Source organism: Hyalella azteca, unplaced genomic scaffold (genome assembly GCF_000764305.2).
Source record: "Hyalella azteca isolate HAZT.00-mixed unplaced genomic scaffold, Hazt_2.0.2 contig11854, whole genome shotgun sequence".
NCBI classification, from domain to species: domain Eukaryota; kingdom Metazoa; phylum Arthropoda; class Malacostraca; order Amphipoda; family Hyalellidae; genus Hyalella; species Hyalella azteca.
This window is the reverse complement of record NW_025941836.1, coordinates 142,429-159,362: the sequence shown is the minus strand read 5'-3', so window position 1 is coordinate 159,362 and position 16,934 is coordinate 142,429. Positions and strand designations below refer to the sequence as shown.

Genomic DNA, 16,934 nt, shown 5'->3' with positions numbered 1-16,934 from the left:
GGAGCGCCCCCCCTCCCCCCGGAGCGCCATAAGTACCTCCCTTGTCAGAATTCCACCATGGACCACAGTTGTATATTTACAAATCATGGCAGTACCTAGCAGCTAGCTATCTGAGTACGGTACCAAATATAATTTCATGAAAATTAAAATAGATAAACAATCATATTAAATGCAAAAAGGTTAAAGGAGTAACGCACACACAGTCACAGAGCTGTGTAATTTTATGAAAATTAAAATAGACAAACGATCATATGAAATGCAAAAGGGGGAACAGAAACTGGCGCACAGAGCTGGGAATCCTGGGATCAAACCTGCACCTCTAACCTCTCTAGTCTCTGCTCCAATTTTGTCTTGGTACTCTGAAGCATACCTAGGCTTAGTTGCAAACCAGAGATTTTTTAGAATCAGATCATTTTAATTTCGTCATTTACTCAATATTTAAACCAATTTCTTATGTATGATAATGCTGGTACGGAAAGCGGGTCTGAAGTGACGGTCTGAACTGTAACCACAGCCCACAGGTGACAGGTCCACAGTTGTATAGCCTATTTACAAATCATGGCGATGGCAGTACCAAATGTAATTTCATGAAAATTAAAATAGACAAACGATCATATAGAATGCAAAAGGGGGAAACGCGGTGATTTAAATCACATACGAAATGTTATGATACGACACTTGTTCCTGCATGCAACGCTCGAGAGTCGAGACTCGAGAGCACGCGGCCTGCGGCTAGAAACATCGAACTTAAATGAGAATCACATTTGTTGCGATCCGCGATCGCAACAACCGCGAGTTCCGTTTTCTGTCTTTTAAGAATTTTCCGCGAACTGTTGCCGCCTGAAATACGAAATTTTATCAATATGACAATAAAATAAACTTCTGATATTAATAGAATTAAATTATTGTTATTGACTACGTAGAAGTTGACACCAGCCATATATTAGAAGAAATTTAATAATAAACAACCTCCCCGATGACATCGTTGGCGCTCCAAGTGTGAACGCGTTCAAGAACAGACTAAATAAAGCCATGGAAAACATATGTTCAGATTTGAAATGCCTAGCACCATATCGAACCCGGTGGAAGTCTAGTAGCTACTTCAAACTATCGTCAGTCATGAAAAGATCCGGTCAAATGACACAATTTTTGACCTTCTGTGAACAAGGCACGAAAAGGAAAAGAATCGGCGAAAGGCCACATCAAGCCTACACTTCAGCGCCGAGATCACTATGTTATGTTAATAATAATAATAAATAGTAATAATAGCGCTTTCAGCGTTTATCAGGCCGTAGGCTCGTATCCAATTATAAACATTGCTAAAAATTTCCATCTCGTTGCGGTCACGAACACAAAACTAGTTGTTCAAATTTGCTTTGCATAACCGCCCGGCCTCCCCGCCATTTTCGCGCTCGAAACGATGACGTCACAGAACCGAATCGCGAGATGCATTGTGGGATCGGCCTCCATATTTTTAGCATGGTTTAGCCTTCGCCTACTTGTTAAATCTACTGCGCTTGTCTGTTTTTGAAGTTTTTGCCTGAAGATGGACGCTACTCCAGTCGTTTTTACGATTATTTAAGCATAAAAATGGACGATGGAATGAGTTTCTTCAGTTTAACAGCCGCGTATATCGTATCAGTTTATTCATCTTACTGAATTACATATCGTATATCAGTTTACCAGCCGTGAATATTCGTGATATAAGATACAATATATTTTTCAAGGAGCAAAACCTGTTACTTGCCACTAGATAAGCTACACAAGTAAGAATAAAAAGTAGTAATATAAACAGATCAGATTACATTGTCATGATCCATTATAATCACCTGGGCAGCAATGACAGTGTTGTTGCATTTGGCTGGTTTGTGGGTGTATATCTCCTGCACCCATCCATCCACAAATTACTTGAAAGCTTCAAGCGTCTTGCATGCCTTGAATTCTAGCATGGTGCACCAAAACATCCATACGCGTAGGAACGAAAGAGTAAGTTAAGGTGCGAGTGTGCTACAAAGATGGCGGCGTAGCTACGCGGCTCACGTGGAAATGAGGGAGCTTGGCGAGCCCGTATTATGCTACCCGCAATACAATACCGTACCTTTAATTTTTCCATTATAAAGCAAAAAAACGTTCGTTCGTACCCAAAACTAAATCATATAACTTTGGGTATAATTTATTCATTTCATAATGACTCATCGATGACTTTGAGTGATGCCATACATTACCAATATAAGATACGATTTCAAGTCTTTGTATATGCCGGAATATTTTGCGCTAACGCTGAAATATTCTCAATACATTTAGAAAATAAGGCCTCGTATAAGGAGACAAAACACACAATCGTTCATAAAATATAATAGGTTCTTATACCATTGCGCGATTGAACTCTATAGTTATGGCACAGTATACATCGTATGAAAAACACGCTAGTTCGGTCAAGCTTTTAATTACGCGACAGATTTAAATGAAAGAAAAAGCATGGCTTAAGGAAAACAAGGAGGAATAAACCTGAAGCTAATATCTAAAAATACAATGGTCAAATCTGTGAATCAAAACCTCTCCATTGAAAAAATACTTGAATTGATAATTTATAGAAGAAAGACCGAAAATTTGTCGCTCGTTTACTTCTGCCCGAAAATACATAAAGATGAAAAAAATGAAAGTATCATTCTCACATTGAAAATAAATTTGTTTACTTTTGAAATTTTGCAATAAAATTAATCATTATTAGGAAGAGTTTTGCACAGTTGCTGCGAGCACGCCCACAAAAGCGGCATTGTAGTCACACGCGACTTCATTGTGAACGAAATCCATGCGGTCGTCCACGTAGTTGTCAGACTGCACAAGAGAAGAAGTAGTGAGGATATGACGCACATTCCTAGAAAATTCCGGGAAAGAATTGTGCGTATATATCAATAAAAACATAGGACGATGATTAACATCTAGAGGAAAATACTGACGTAAACAAATGATACATGTAATTGTGAGGCCATCAACGCTTTAGGCACGTGAGGCCAGCAATATCCTCGTTCCGAGCTTTATCACAACTTAATTTAATAGCAAATAAATTATAAAGATATATGAATAGATAAAGATGAATAATGCTTATAAAGTTTGAATGTATATGACATTGATAAGTTATGTAAACGCGGGTCGTTCGAAGTCATGTATTCTGAGAATGAGACAAAAATATGTCCTGGTTTGCTCTGAGCATCACACCTGATCAGGTCCGCCGACGAGGGCGCCATACAGGGTATGCGGGTTGGGGCCAGGTTGGTTCTGTGCCCAGGAGTCTGTGCAAGAAGCTGGGTATTGCGGGCAAGAGCTGCACAACATAAACAAAAATATGAAACATATTTATCAATTTCGATGATGATATTCATCGGAGGGTCTAGGCCGTAAGCCGCAGACGACATGATAACTACTAAATACAGTGATAATCCTTTGGCTCTGAAAGAAATACAGTGATAATTATTTGGCTCCGAGTTAGTCAGAAATGCTCAGCATCATTATAGTTTATACGAAAAACGGTGCGCATGACTTCTCAGGACTGTCAATAACATCATCAGGGAACGCCGAAGATGTTCACGCCGAATTTCATTTTAAACCGTGGCGAGTATATTCCTACATATTCTCTTTAGTAATACAAGCGACTTTTTCAAGACCACATGCCTGGCGCGATGGTGGGGACGCTCAGGAGGGTTCACGCCGAAGCCCACGACGAAGGAGTGACCGGTGTCGCCCAGGGCGTAGTGAAGCTGCCCCGTGGCCCAGGCGCGATACGAGGCCGTGTTAATGCCGAGGTCTGCGGCCTGGAATGTAGCACATATATTGAGTTCAAATAAGTTACAAAAAAGAATATTCATGACATTTTCCTATATATTTTTACATAAGTATTTAACTGCTACTTGCAACTTAGACGTTCATGGCTGAAGCAAGCGAAGCATGTACAATAAATAGTAAGCGATTGCTACGACCGATAAAACAATTTAAGCTTTCAGACGGGAGAAATGTGCAAGAAAGGACAATATAAGGCAAAATAAGAATAACGAGAGAAGCAGAATGCAAATGAAACACATCTGAATGCAGCATTGAAAAATAATGGAGGTATGGGAAGTGGCATAATGGTAACTGGCATAATAAAATGTGAAATAGTGAAAGGTGACATAGTGTGAAATGACATAATGTGAAATGACATAATGTGAAATGACATAATGTGAAGTGGCATAATGTGAAATGAAATAATGTGAAGTGGCATAATGGGAAGTGGCATAATGAAAAAAAGCCATTAATGTTGCAGCAGGAGAAGCAAAGATGAGTTACCCTGTGGGCGATGAAGGCGACGTTCATAGCGTGGCGCAGCGCCCCCCAGGTGTCGAGGTGCACCAGCCCCCCTGGCGTGTACGTGGCGCCGTTGATCGTCTGGTCCACGAACCCCTGCAGCGCTGAGACGTACGCTGGACCACCGTCCAGCTCAGCAAACAACGCCTGCATTGTAAGAAAAAAATCAAATTTTCACTACAAATTAATAATGTCGAACAAATAATGAATTAATGATGTTGAACTCATATTGAACTAATATTGTCGAACTAACAGTGAACTAGTATTGTCGAACTAATAATGAACTAGTAATGTAACATTGACAAGCAATGTGATTGCAGCTTATTTAATCTTTGGTCGGTGCGGTTGCTGCGGTTAGCTGGGCATTCTGGTACGAATAGCACTGTGACGGTCAATGAATACGTAGATACATCAGGTGTACTTATAATGTTTGATTCCTTAAATAATGAGGCTTACTTATTCGTATCTTTACAGTTGTCTATTAATTTAATATGCCTCAACCGATACGTTGCCAACATAATTAAGATTTATAACTTTAAATCAATAGCAATTAAAAATAACACGACTCAATTAGCAAAGTTTGACATTTAATGAAGATATAATTATCAACAATGCACGATGTAGACTACTGACATAGCAGCCTGGCGTCTTGTCGTCCCAACTGAACTGGACCGCCCCGTCGCCCAGCCCGAACTCGTCCCAGTGCCTCACCGCGGCCGCGTGGTACGCTTCATCTCCCGTCGCCTTGTACAGCCAGATGGCTGACCACGCCAGCTCGTCGCCGTACCCGCTGAACGAACTAATCACAAAATACACTAAAAATTAGATGAACTAATTTGAATTATTTTGAATTTTTAACTAGTATTTGAATTTGACAACGAAACTAGTTTTATATTAGCCTCTACCTCAGTCGTTAAAATGAAGTTTAAACATATTTTTGGTCGGTATGAAACGACGGGTATGTGGGGAGGGTATGGAGTTTTGGAGGGGAAGGACAACCATCTCACTCATAGTATCCCGAAGCCCCGGGTATGTGGGGAGGGTACGGGGTTGTGGAGGGGAAGGATACCATCTCACTCATAGTATCCCGAAGCCCCGGGTATGTGGGGAGGGTATGGGGTTGTGGAGGGGAAGGACAACCATCTCACTCGTAGTATCCCGAGGCCCCGGGTATGTGGGGAGGGTATGGGGTTGTGGAGGGGAAGGACAACCATCTCACTCGTAGTATCCCGAGGCCCCGGGTATGTGGGGAGGGTATGGGGTTGTGGAGTGGAAGGATACCATCTCACTCATAGTATCCCGAGGCCCCGGGTATGGACACGGTGTAGATCTGGCGATGAAGGTCCGCGAGGTCGTAGAGATCTCTGGCGGCGTCTAGGCAGGCGGTTGAGAACTGAGCGTCGTCCTGAGCACAAGGAAATTGAGTGCCATAGATACGAAATTGATTATGTTTAATTACACGCGTGGGACTCGAAAAAAAGTTTCGAAAGAAATCACTAAAACAAAATCCCGCACCTCGGCAGAAATCGTATATTGACGAGGACGAGGTCTGAACACCCTTTTAGTACCTCTCACGAAATTTGTACTTTTGGCGCCATTCTCAATGTTCCAGGCCTGCCAGGAAGCTGAAATTTTGGCTCATAATAGAGATCGATTTCCTATTTACGAATCAGGAGTCGGATTCCCGAAATTCCCCATGGGGAAGACACCAATCCCCAAAGAGTGGGAATTTTTTAAAAATTTCGCTAAAAATCAACCAGACCTCGCACGCGCTTCAATCTTGGCTCTTTTTCTTCTCTTAGGGTGGGGCATGTTTCCGTTAAATCCTGACCCGATCCGCCGAAAAATGTGCCCCCCACGGGAGTCAAGGTGAAAAATTGACCAAATTTTTGACAATTTTTAAAAAATCGGAGAANTGATGACCATTTTCCTCTAAAATGCGTGGTTCGCGAGATATTCGAAAAAAATCGTATTTTCGACTTTTTGGCAAAAATTCAAAGCGATACAACTCAAAATCCGTGCATCTCACAGGAACGTTTATTTCGATGAAAAATCATCCCCAGACGTGTTTTATGATATGCTGTTGAAAAATTTTCAAAATTCGAAAATTTTTTTTTTTCGCGATTTTTGCCGGATTTTTCCCAAGTTTCTACCCACCCGCGGGGTGGGGAAAATTTCAAACGAGTTTTTCTCGGCCAAGACAAAAGTCACAGGTGGCAAACTTTGCACAAATGTTGGGCATGGTTGCAGGTATGCCATAAACTTTTTTGGGCTATCTCGGAACATGTATATGTCGACACTCAACTAAAACATTTTTTTACCCCGCGATTTCTTGGGAGAACTGCTCAACTTGCCGCCCTGAATTTTTTCGAGAAAAAAATTAAAAACCAATTTTTTGGGGAAAATTTCAAAAGCTATCTCCTCCTCCAAAATAAAAGTCACAAGCCGCAAACTTTGCACATATGTTGGGCATGATTGCAAGTATGCACTTGAGGTTTTTGGGCCTTCCCGGATCATGTATATGGCGAAAAAAATTAAAAACCTAAATTTTTGAAAAATTTTCAAAAATTTTTTTCTCAGCCATGCAAGAAGCCACTGGCGTGACTGATGAGTGATAAAGAAATGAGTGTTGCGATTTTAGTGATGGCTTTTTAGATTGATTATTTTGAAAAGAGATATGATATACAGTTTATATTGTATTATCTGAGTGATAGAGAGTGTGTGGTGGGGTTGTTTGAAGTGAGTGAATTGGTGATGATGTGTTTTTCGAGAGAAGATTGCGCTAAAGTGATTGAGGAATTTGGTATATGTTTTATAGTTGTTTATGATATTTGAGTTGTTTTAGTTGGTTAGTTGATATTTGTTGTATGTGTGTATTTTTGAGAGGGGTATTGCGGTTGTGATGGTCCCGTGTATTCTGGTTAGAGGAATTCCCCTGGAAATTTATTAGTCATAGATTAAATTTACTTTGCATTTTAGCGACTGATCAATAATGCTATTTTACTCAGTATTGTCTCTCCATTACTTTCCACGTGCATTGCAAGGGATTCATTTACTATTTACTGACCTCTACGAACATGAAAAAAAAATCAGTTGCCGAGAACGAAGATGGCAACATTCAGATTCATGGCCTTCATATATACACAGCTATAAATACAGCTATGTACACAGCAATGTACACAGAAATATACAGTTTTCCCCCAGAAGCTCGCACTTCACTAATGGTTCTGTGTAGTAAGCTTTTGCCGGCTGCTAATTAATCTGCACATGGTAATTATTACAACTGTGCTAATATTTACCAGCAATGAGATTTTCACGATTTATTCTTATAATCAAATTATTCATCAGACGTGTGTCATCTTAAATGATGGGAAAGACTTACACTGATACCCCCGAACTGATGATCTCATGTAGCTCCAAAATGCGATTAAAGTTGTAGTGCATTATTATTATTGCTATTAATATTACATAAATCTGCCTCCATATTCATGGCGCTTAAGACAAGGTTTCCTATTTTAGAAATTCTCTAATGTTGACTGTATCTGTAAATTATTTTTTTCATATCTTCGTCAAGCGTAACTCAAACGTGAGCTTTCATTAATTGGAAACACAGCATACGGTCTCACTCTGCGCCTCTCGTCGAGTTAGGCTTGTGTTTTACGTCGATAGTTTTTTTTGTATTTACTATAGTCATGTTCTATTTGAATTTTGTTTTATACGTATTATTTTCGTTTGTTTTTTCTAAGCGTTCGCTTGTTGCATAATGCATTATTGAGTCGTACGATCACCGTCGAGGAATCAATTAGTTAGTCAGTGATTATAAAGCCAGTCCCCATATCGTATCATATATAACCCGCATAGTTTTTCGCACGGATTAGGCACTAATTTTACCGCTTTAAAAATCACATTATTAAACACGCATACGTTCATTCCGCTGATTAATCTTATTCAAACATCTGGTGAAGAACGCGATGCAGACCTACCGAGAATAATATCGAAGCTGCAGCGAGAGCCGCCGCGGTCTCACCGGCTAAATCAGAACCTGGAAATGCAAGAAGAGTTAAATATTCAGGTTTTAAATAGTGAGAATCTAGGCACAAATCTGGGACAGAAAACTTTAGAGAAAAATTAAACATGAATATTAATGAGTCAAACCCACGCGCAGTAACTTAATAAAATAGCATAATATAGTTATAAGAGACAGTTTAGAGACCAGCTTCCCTATACTCGATGAAAAAAGTTGTGCATATTAATTAAAAAAGAACGCGATGCTCATCACTGTTGTTGAATAACAATAATTGCGGTTACAACGATGATATTGCGCCGTTCGTGAGAAAACAGGATTTATTTACACCACGTTTTCAAAAACGGCCAACTTTTCCTTCTGACAGGAAACAATAAATATAACAACATAGCCACTTTTTTTTATTCATATGCAATGGCTAGAAATAGTTTTACCTCGATTACTTTTACGATGGCTTCTTGAAACGACATAATCTTTAGAAGTTTAGATCTTCCCGTCACTGAAGCCTAAATTTCAATAAAATATCATTTCAATTGAAATAAATTGGTTATAAGTTAATAATTTATCTTCATTTGAGAGAATGTTCCAAAGAAACGTATAAACTAACCAGGCGCCTGGGTGGTGATTTTAGCAGCTGGTCGCGGCATGGTCATCTCCTCAGGCCTGCCCCAGTACGCGTGGTCCAGCCCACCGTCCCCCACCTGCGGGGTTTAAGATTTTTATTATCAATAAATAATTAAAATTTTATTAAGTAGTTTATTATATTTTATTAATAATTATATTTTTCAAATATGTACTGCTGATGACAGTGATAAACTACAGTGATTTAGAGGTGAGGAAACATGATATAAATTTGAGGCATTCAATTTATATTCACGTGGGAATAAAATAGATGAATAACGAGCGTAGTCTCGTTTGACATGCTTGACGAGCTTCGGAACGTTTCATTTCATGTATTGCTCAACCAAGAATAAATTCGGCACAATTTTTAGTTTTAACAGTTGGTTTTTAATCTAAGATTACAACGACGGTGGCTTCACTCATGAGATTATCGGGACCGTGCCTGTCATAGAATAGAATAGAATAGAATAGAATAGAATAGAATAGAATAGAATAGAATAGAATAGAATAGAATAGAATAGAATAGAATAGAATAGAATAGTAAGAAATAGGCCCATGGCCTGTTGCCGATTCTTGAACTTTTCGTGACTTGATTCGCAAGGGATCCGGCCTTTGGAACCCGATCTTTCCATAGCTGACGATTGATTGAGATAGCTGCTGGACTTATTGCCTGCAGGTCCGTAATTTGCTAGGCATTTTAAGACTGAACATATGCTCCTGAATAGCTTCGTCTAGTCTGCTTTTGAAGGCGTTCATACTCGGAGCGTCAACGATGCTATCAGGGAGGCTGTTCCACATGTCGGTGACTCGGAGCGAGAAGAAATGTTGTCGCATGGATGTGTTCCAACGCTGTTTTTTTAGTTTATAGCCGTGGCCCCTGGTGTTGGTTCTTGTTTCCAATTCTAGTAATCCTTCTTGGACCTTGTATAAGCCATGAGTATACTTGTATACCTCAATGAGGTCCCCATGCAGACGTCGATAACGGAGGCTTGGAAGCTTCATAATCTTTAATTTTTCCTCATAGGACTTGCCTTTCAAGCCCGGAACCAGCCTTATTGCGCGTCTTTGAACACTCTCTACTAAATTTTTGTCCTTTTCAAATTTCGGTGATCACACGACGTTTCCAAACTCTAGGTTCGGGCGCACGACAGCAACAAACAACTGCTTGTTGTAACAGTTGTTTCTGCGGTTCATCGTTCTCATACTAGAGAACTTTTCTATAAATGTTATTTTAGTCATAATGAGATGACTGCGTTCACTTAATGTGAAGCTCTGGCAAGCAGGACTTTAAATTGATGTGTGTAAAGTGGAACAAATTATGACATGGCACGTTTGGTATTAAACTCACAACCGGATGATTGAAACAATTTTTCATGAGTTAAAGTTTGATGACGATTAAAAATTGTTCACTAAATACATTTAGCACATTATCGCTAGAGTCGCAACTTTGAACAGAGAGCCTTAACAGCCCGCCCGGAAAGTTTTGAAAAAATAAGAAAATTCGCAAAGATGTCCGTAATCAAAGTGATGTCTCATTAACTGTCCGTAAAGTTAGTATGAAGGAAAGAAGTTGGTAAGGAAGTCCGTAACTATATTAATGTCTCATTACCTGTCCGCAAAGTTGGTAAGAACGAAAGAAGTTCGCAAGGAAATCCATTACTATACATTATGGTCTCATTACCTGTCCGCAAAGTTGGTTAGAAGGAAAGAAGTTCGCAAGGAAGTTCGAAGGTATATTAATGTCTCATTACCTGTTCGTAAAATTGGTAAGAAAGAAAGAAGCTCACAAGGAAGTCCGTAAATACATTAATGTCTCATTGCCTGTTCGTAAAGTTGGTAAAAAAGAAAGAAGTTCACAAGGAAATCCGTAACTAAATTAATGTCTCATTACCTGTCCGTAAAGTTGGTAAGAAGGAAGAAGTTCGCAAGGAAGTCCGTAACTATATTAATGTCTCATTACCTGTCCGTAAAGCTGGTGGTAAGAAGGAAAGAAATTCGCAAGGAAGTCCGTAACTATGTTAATGTCTCATTACCTGTCCGTAAAGCAGGTAAGAAGGAAAGAAATTCGCAAGGAAGTCAGTAACAATATTAATGTCTCATTACCTGTCCGTAAAGTTTAGTTGTTAAGAAGGAAAGAAGTTGGCAAGGAAATCCATAACTATATTAATGTCTCAATACCTGTCCGTAAAGTTGATAAGAAGAAAAGAAGTTCGTAAGTAAATCTGTAACTACATTAATGTCTCATTACCTGTCCGTAAAGTAGGTAAGAAGGAAAGAAGTTCACAAGGAAGTCCGTAACTACATTAATATTTCATTACCTGTCCGTAAAGTTCGTAAGAAGAAAAGTCCTTAACTATATTCATGTCTCATCACCTGTTCGTTAAGTTCGTAAGAGGTAAAGTCCGTAACTATATTCATGTCTCATTACCTGTCCGTAAAGTTCGTAAGAAGTAAAGTCCGTAACTATCTTAATGTGTCATTACCTGTCCGTAAAGTTCGCCGGGTGCGGAATGCGCTTTAAGTAGGTACTCCGCGACCCAGCGCACGGCGGCGCGAGCGTTGTCGTATTCACCAGCGCTCCTCATGCCGGCCTCGTACGCGATGGCGCCCCACGCCAGCACCGTGCCTGTGTAGGCCAGCGGCAGCCCGAACTTCACGTGGTCGCCAGCTGTGTGGTGTATGAAAACATGGTGTTAGTTGTGAGGGCAATGGTGTAATATGTGTAATGCAAACAAGAGTTGGTGTTAGTGGTGAGGGCAATGGTGTAATATGTGTAATTTAACATATGATTGTGTTATTGGTGAGGGCAATGGTGTAATATGTGTAAAAATATAAACATAAGATGGTGTTATTGGTGAGGGTGATGGTGTAATATATGTAATGCAAACAAAAGATGGTGTTATAAGTGAGGGCGATAGTGAAACATGTGTAATATAAACATAAGATGGTGTTAGTGGTGAGGGCAAAGGTGTAATATATTTATTATAAAATTAAGATTGGTGAGAGCGATGGTGTAATATGTGTAATATAAACATAAGATGGTGTTATTGGTGAGGGCGTTGGTGAAACATGTGTAATATAACATAAGATTGTGTTATTGGTGAGTGGGAATGGTGTAACATACATAAATATAACCAGAAATATCGTCATTTACGTACAAAATGATGGTGTTACTGGAGAAGGTGATAGTGAAACATACTTTAAATGCATACAATAAAAGGTTTGGTTACAAGCCTGCCATTCAAGGCTGAATAATTCTACATCAGAAAGAGACCTGTTAAAGTTAGTTGTAAGTAAAAATTTCATTTCACGCTTCAATGGATTGTAAATCTTTTTATAGCAGATGATATGAGAATGAAAAATATGATATTATTATAAAAAAAACTAATAAAATATATAAATAAAATGAATAAAGTAATATAACAAATAATATTTCTTATTAAGTAGCACTTCTTACACTCCTATCTTATTCTTACTATGACAGTTTAGATTACTATAAAGACAAGTGGGGTCTGCCACGGGGTAACATACCATCATAGTAGCCCCCCGTGAGGTCTACCCCCACGTCCCCGCCGTCCCCGAGAGCAGAGTCCCACCGCCACGTGATACGCTGGTCGGCGGGCAGCCGTCCCGACCGCTGCGCTTCGTAGAACAAAATCGACATGCACAGCACCTGCGAGCAAAGGTTATCTAATTATATTTGAATATAAGAGATTTAAATGCATGAATAATTAAATATTTTCTCAATATACTTCTTAAATAATTCTTGTTAGTGTTCGTGGTCATAGAGTCTTGATGACTTTACCATCTTGTTTTGATTTTGACTTGTCCCAGTGCCGAGGGTTGACCCACCTGAGGGTAGTCGTAGGGTTGACCCACCTGAGGGTAGTCGTAGGGTTGACCCACCTGAGGGTAGTCGTAGGGTTGATCCACCTGAGGGTAGTCGTAGGGTTGACCGACCTGAGGGTAGTCGTAGGGCTGACCCACCTGAGGGTAGTCGTAGGGTTGACCCACCTGAGGGTAGTCGTAGGGTGTGGTGCCAGTGGCTGCGCAGGGGTTGGGTAGGGGAGGTGCTGTGGTTAAGCCTCCTCCTGCCGTATAATTTTTAACAAATTGAGGCATCATTAATTCCATATACATTTAAATTCATGTCATACAGGAATTAAATCGCAAAATATTTCCCAGCAATGATCCTTACGATAACGGTAACATCAATTCGTACCCGAAAGGCACAGAAATGTGTAGAGCATTTCAGGATAGTTTTCTGTCTAAACAAAAGGTGAAAAGTATATTAGGGAATAAGTAAGTTTAGCAGATAAGAGAACTATCAACAAGAAAAACGAACAAGAACTATCCCCACCGAAAAACGTTTTCAGTCCTGAATGCTATTGCTATACTATAGGAGTCAAAGTTGACTGATTCTTTAAGAAAGAATGCAGCTAAATTATGGTTCGCATTAATAAGTGAAACATATTCATAAACGGAGCTAGGTTTCATTTTACCTGCACCGCACACGTCATCGCCGTTGAAGACCATGGCTCCTAGCAGCGGCTGCTGCTCGCTGTATGCTACCTATAAAGAGTCCAAAGCTGTAAACTCAGAATTTGAAAAGTTTTCCAGTGTCATCGATCGTATCAACGTGCTTAGAGGCTTTATATATGCCTAATCAGTATATGTATCAATTATATTCAGTCTCTATGTAATTTTCAAATTCCTTTAAATATGAGGAATTGAGTATATCTATATCTACGAATATTCAGCAATACAGTAGTACTGTATATTCAGTATAGCATATCCATATCTTGGTCGTATATACTGTACATTATAAATTCGTCAAAAATCCGAGCGTAGTAAACTTATGTGTTTTTAGATTAATGTTTGACGATTAAGACCTCAAGTTTTACGATCTAAAATGCGGGGATTTTCCTTCAGGATGTTTTGCTTCAGACTCTCACCTGGAAGTCGTACGAGACCGTCGACCCCGCGCTGCCGGAGTCGCCGACGGTGTAGACGAAGTGAGTGTCGCTCTCAGACGTCACCTGTCCTCCCGTCGTGATCTGCGGTGATCATCCATTCAACATGAATGTGGACCAAGAAATGAGAACGTTGGCGGCCTAAATGTAATATTAGTAAAGAATTTTTTAACAAAATTTGATTGGTTGCAGGAGTGCAGGTCAGAATCACACGGCGCACCTGCAAGCTGTTGACAGGGTGCAGGAAGTAGAGGTCCAGGATGACGCTGGAGTAGGCGGAAGGAGCAGCGAAGGATACGGTGCCCTTGTATCCTCCTGGCCACGCCTCCACGATGGTCGCCGACTCGCACATGCGTGTCGACCTCGGCAAGCCTAGGCGACAGGGGATTAGGAAATTTATTCCTGTTTCGAGAAGAAACTATCACAAAGAATATAGGCTTTCGCAAAAATGTCGAAGTTTTTATGAGAAAAGGCATTTACAAAAATGAAGGCTTCGCGAAAATGTTGAAATGTTTACGGGAAGAAGCTTTCGTATAAATGGCCTGGGTGGCGGAACCTTTCTCAACAACACGTCCCGTTCAAAATCACATTTTGCATATGCACAATATATTACTAAGCAACTTTTATAAAAAGTTTCATAGCAGAGGTACGAGGGGCATCCGGAAAGTAGTACCCGTTTGGGAATTGAACAGAAGGAAGTAAATATTAACAAATTTAAACATGTTCATTGAAAAAGAACATATATTACACTACTTCTCTACATAATCTCCGGACAAATTTAAGCATTTGTCGTATCGTGTCTCGAGTTTTTGTATGCCAGTGTCATATGCCTTCGCCGACAGTGTATTGAGATACGCAGTCACGTGTTCTTTCAGTTCTTTGTCATTTTGAAACGTTGTCCCTGCCATGAAGTCCTTGAGTTTCGTAAACAGATAAAAATCTGAAGGAGCCAAGTCAAGGGTTGATGGTCGAAAGGGTTGGGTTGGTAGGGTTGATGGTCGAAAATTTCCCACTTGATTTTTTTGGAGAAGTTGTTGTGTTATTCGAGCCGTATACGGCCTGGCTTCATCGTGCAGGAGAATGACGCCAGTAGACAACAGACCTCGCCGTCGATTTTGAATTGCCTGCCGTAATTTCTTTAATGTTGCACAATATGCATTGGCATTGATTGTGTCTCCACGAGTCATGAAATCGATGAGCAGTACACTTAACCGATCCCAGAAACACAGGCGGCGGAGGCATATGACACTGGCATACAAAAACTCGAGACACGATACGACAAATGCTTTAATTTGTCCGGATATTATGTAGAGAAGTAGTGTAATACATGTTCTTTTCAATAAACATGTTTACATTTGTTAATATTTACTTCCTTTTGTTAAATTCCCAAACGGGTACTACTTTCCGGATGCCCCTCGTATTTGAAGAACTTTGAAATGGAGGCAATCTAGGGAAACATAAAGTACATTAGATGGTGGTGCGCTGACGAATTCAGTGGAAAAGGTCTTTTAAAAGGAAAATAAAAAAAGGTCTAAAAAGAAGCGACAAATTAAAATTAATTGGAAAAATTGTCAGACATTACAAGATACAGATAGAATTAACATTACACCAATAAATTTACTTGGAATTTTCAAACATCATGACAGAAGAATTTCCAAATGAACCCACGATGTCTCCCAACACAAGCTGTCGACGAAAATTCGGCGTCAGCACTCAGAGAAATATGTGAGACTTTATCCAAATAGTAATACACTCTTTGTTGTTGTGTGGGTCAGCCTAACCCAGTTTAGGTTGACATAAGAGTGTATCAACGGGCGCAGTAACCAACCTACCATGTGCCATAGTCAGGATCGAGCCGAGCAACACCAGCGCCCACATGTCTTACTGTCTTCAGTGTAACGCTATATTGTATTGATATATAACAGCGCTGGTGGCTGTTATATATCAAGGTAAAGCGGGCACGTGGGAGCAAGACACATGTGTTAGAGATTTGTTATTGTGATGCTTATGTGAGATAACGGCTGGTACATGGGAAAATAATGTATATTAAGAATCTCTATTACGATATGTCAAATAATGGATGCACTACTGGACGTCAACTGATTCGAATTTAGTCTTCATATTCCGCAAACTATACAGAATAGACCAAGCATTGTGGGACACAATAATAACATTATATATTAAAGAATCATATTCAACAACAGTTTAAAGTGGTAGTGGCACACAAGTCAGTTCATTGACTGACCTGGCAGTTCAGAGGGGTTGTGCCGTCTATATATGAAATAATTTACATGGCCCACCGCTATGACGGCCCGAAACAGTAAGGAAATTGTCACAAATTATTTCGACATAATCTTCCACTTGATATTCACAATGCGGTATCTGAAAATGACGCTAACTCATTCTTGCAAGTGTGAAACGATAATATTTCTTTGGTAATGATTTCGTCAGAAGCTAATTTATCTCATATGTATATAATTTCACTGATTCTCATTTATCTATATTTTGCCGAACGTAATGAGTTATGATCTTTGGTACATTCTCACTCAACATAATATTTATATACTCATGCGAACTAAAAACCATCAAATCAATTCTCCTTATCAAATCTAAAACTATTTTCAATTCTCTTCTCCTTATTTAAAATCAAAATTTTCTCATCTCTCCTCATTTTCCCATCTCTCCCATTGTCGCATTTCTAATGCGTCAGTTACAAAAAGTGAATATATTTATCGTCAGAGGCAGAAAACGCTTGAGAATTTCCCACATGAAGGTGCATTGTTTTTTATCCAGCGATATGAAGACTATCAGCAACACGTGATGCTTTATGCGCCGTCTGTTTAGGGACATGCTGACGGTATGATATGAAACTACAAGTAAAAATTACCTTGAGTCATGATACTTTTCTTTAGTAATTTTCTCATCATTGAGCTTCATGCATAGCGTATTGGAAATCTAAAATATGATGCAGAATA

The 16,934-nt window shown here is 39.6% G+C and overlaps 1 protein-coding gene across 1 annotated transcript; it reads right to left on the bottom strand.

Annotated features, from left to right (window-relative positions):
- Positions 1-2,339: 2,339 nt before the first annotated feature.
- Positions 2,340-15,859, bottom strand: LOC108681925 (endoglucanase E-4). The gene is made up of 15 exons (XM_018171007.2): positions 15,792-15,859; positions 14,180-14,331; positions 13,942-14,043; positions 13,489-13,558; positions 13,001-13,077; positions 12,518-12,659; positions 11,470-11,654; positions 8,973-9,066; positions 8,325-8,383; positions 5,631-5,746; positions 4,975-5,140; positions 4,324-4,488; positions 3,673-3,812; positions 3,220-3,325; positions 2,340-2,838 (listed from the first exon to the last, which is right to left on the bottom strand). Exons 1-15 carry the CDS (start codon positions 15,835-15,837, stop codon positions 2,728-2,730), a joined length of 1,731 nt encoding a protein of 576 aa, XP_018026496.1. The 5' UTR covers positions 15,838-15,859; the 3' UTR covers positions 2,340-2,727.
- Between the last annotated feature and the right edge of the window lie 1,075 nt (positions 15,860-16,934).

What these genes read in the sequence shown, in the direction of transcription:
- LOC108681925 (XM_018171007.2), bottom strand. Translation starts at nt 15,837, where the DNA reads ATGTGGGCGCTGGTGTTGCTCGGCTCGATCCTGACTATGGCACATG. An exon ending in CACCCTACGACTACCCTCAG is followed by an intron (nt 12,660 to 13,000) that starts GTGGGTCAACCC and finishes CTTTGCTCGCAG; the next exon opens with GTGCTGTGCATGTCGATTTT. An exon ending in CCGGCGAACTTTACGGACAG is followed by an intron (nt 9,067 to 11,469) that starts GTAATGACACAT and finishes TAAACCCCGCAG; the next exon opens with GTGGGGGACGGTGGGCTGGA.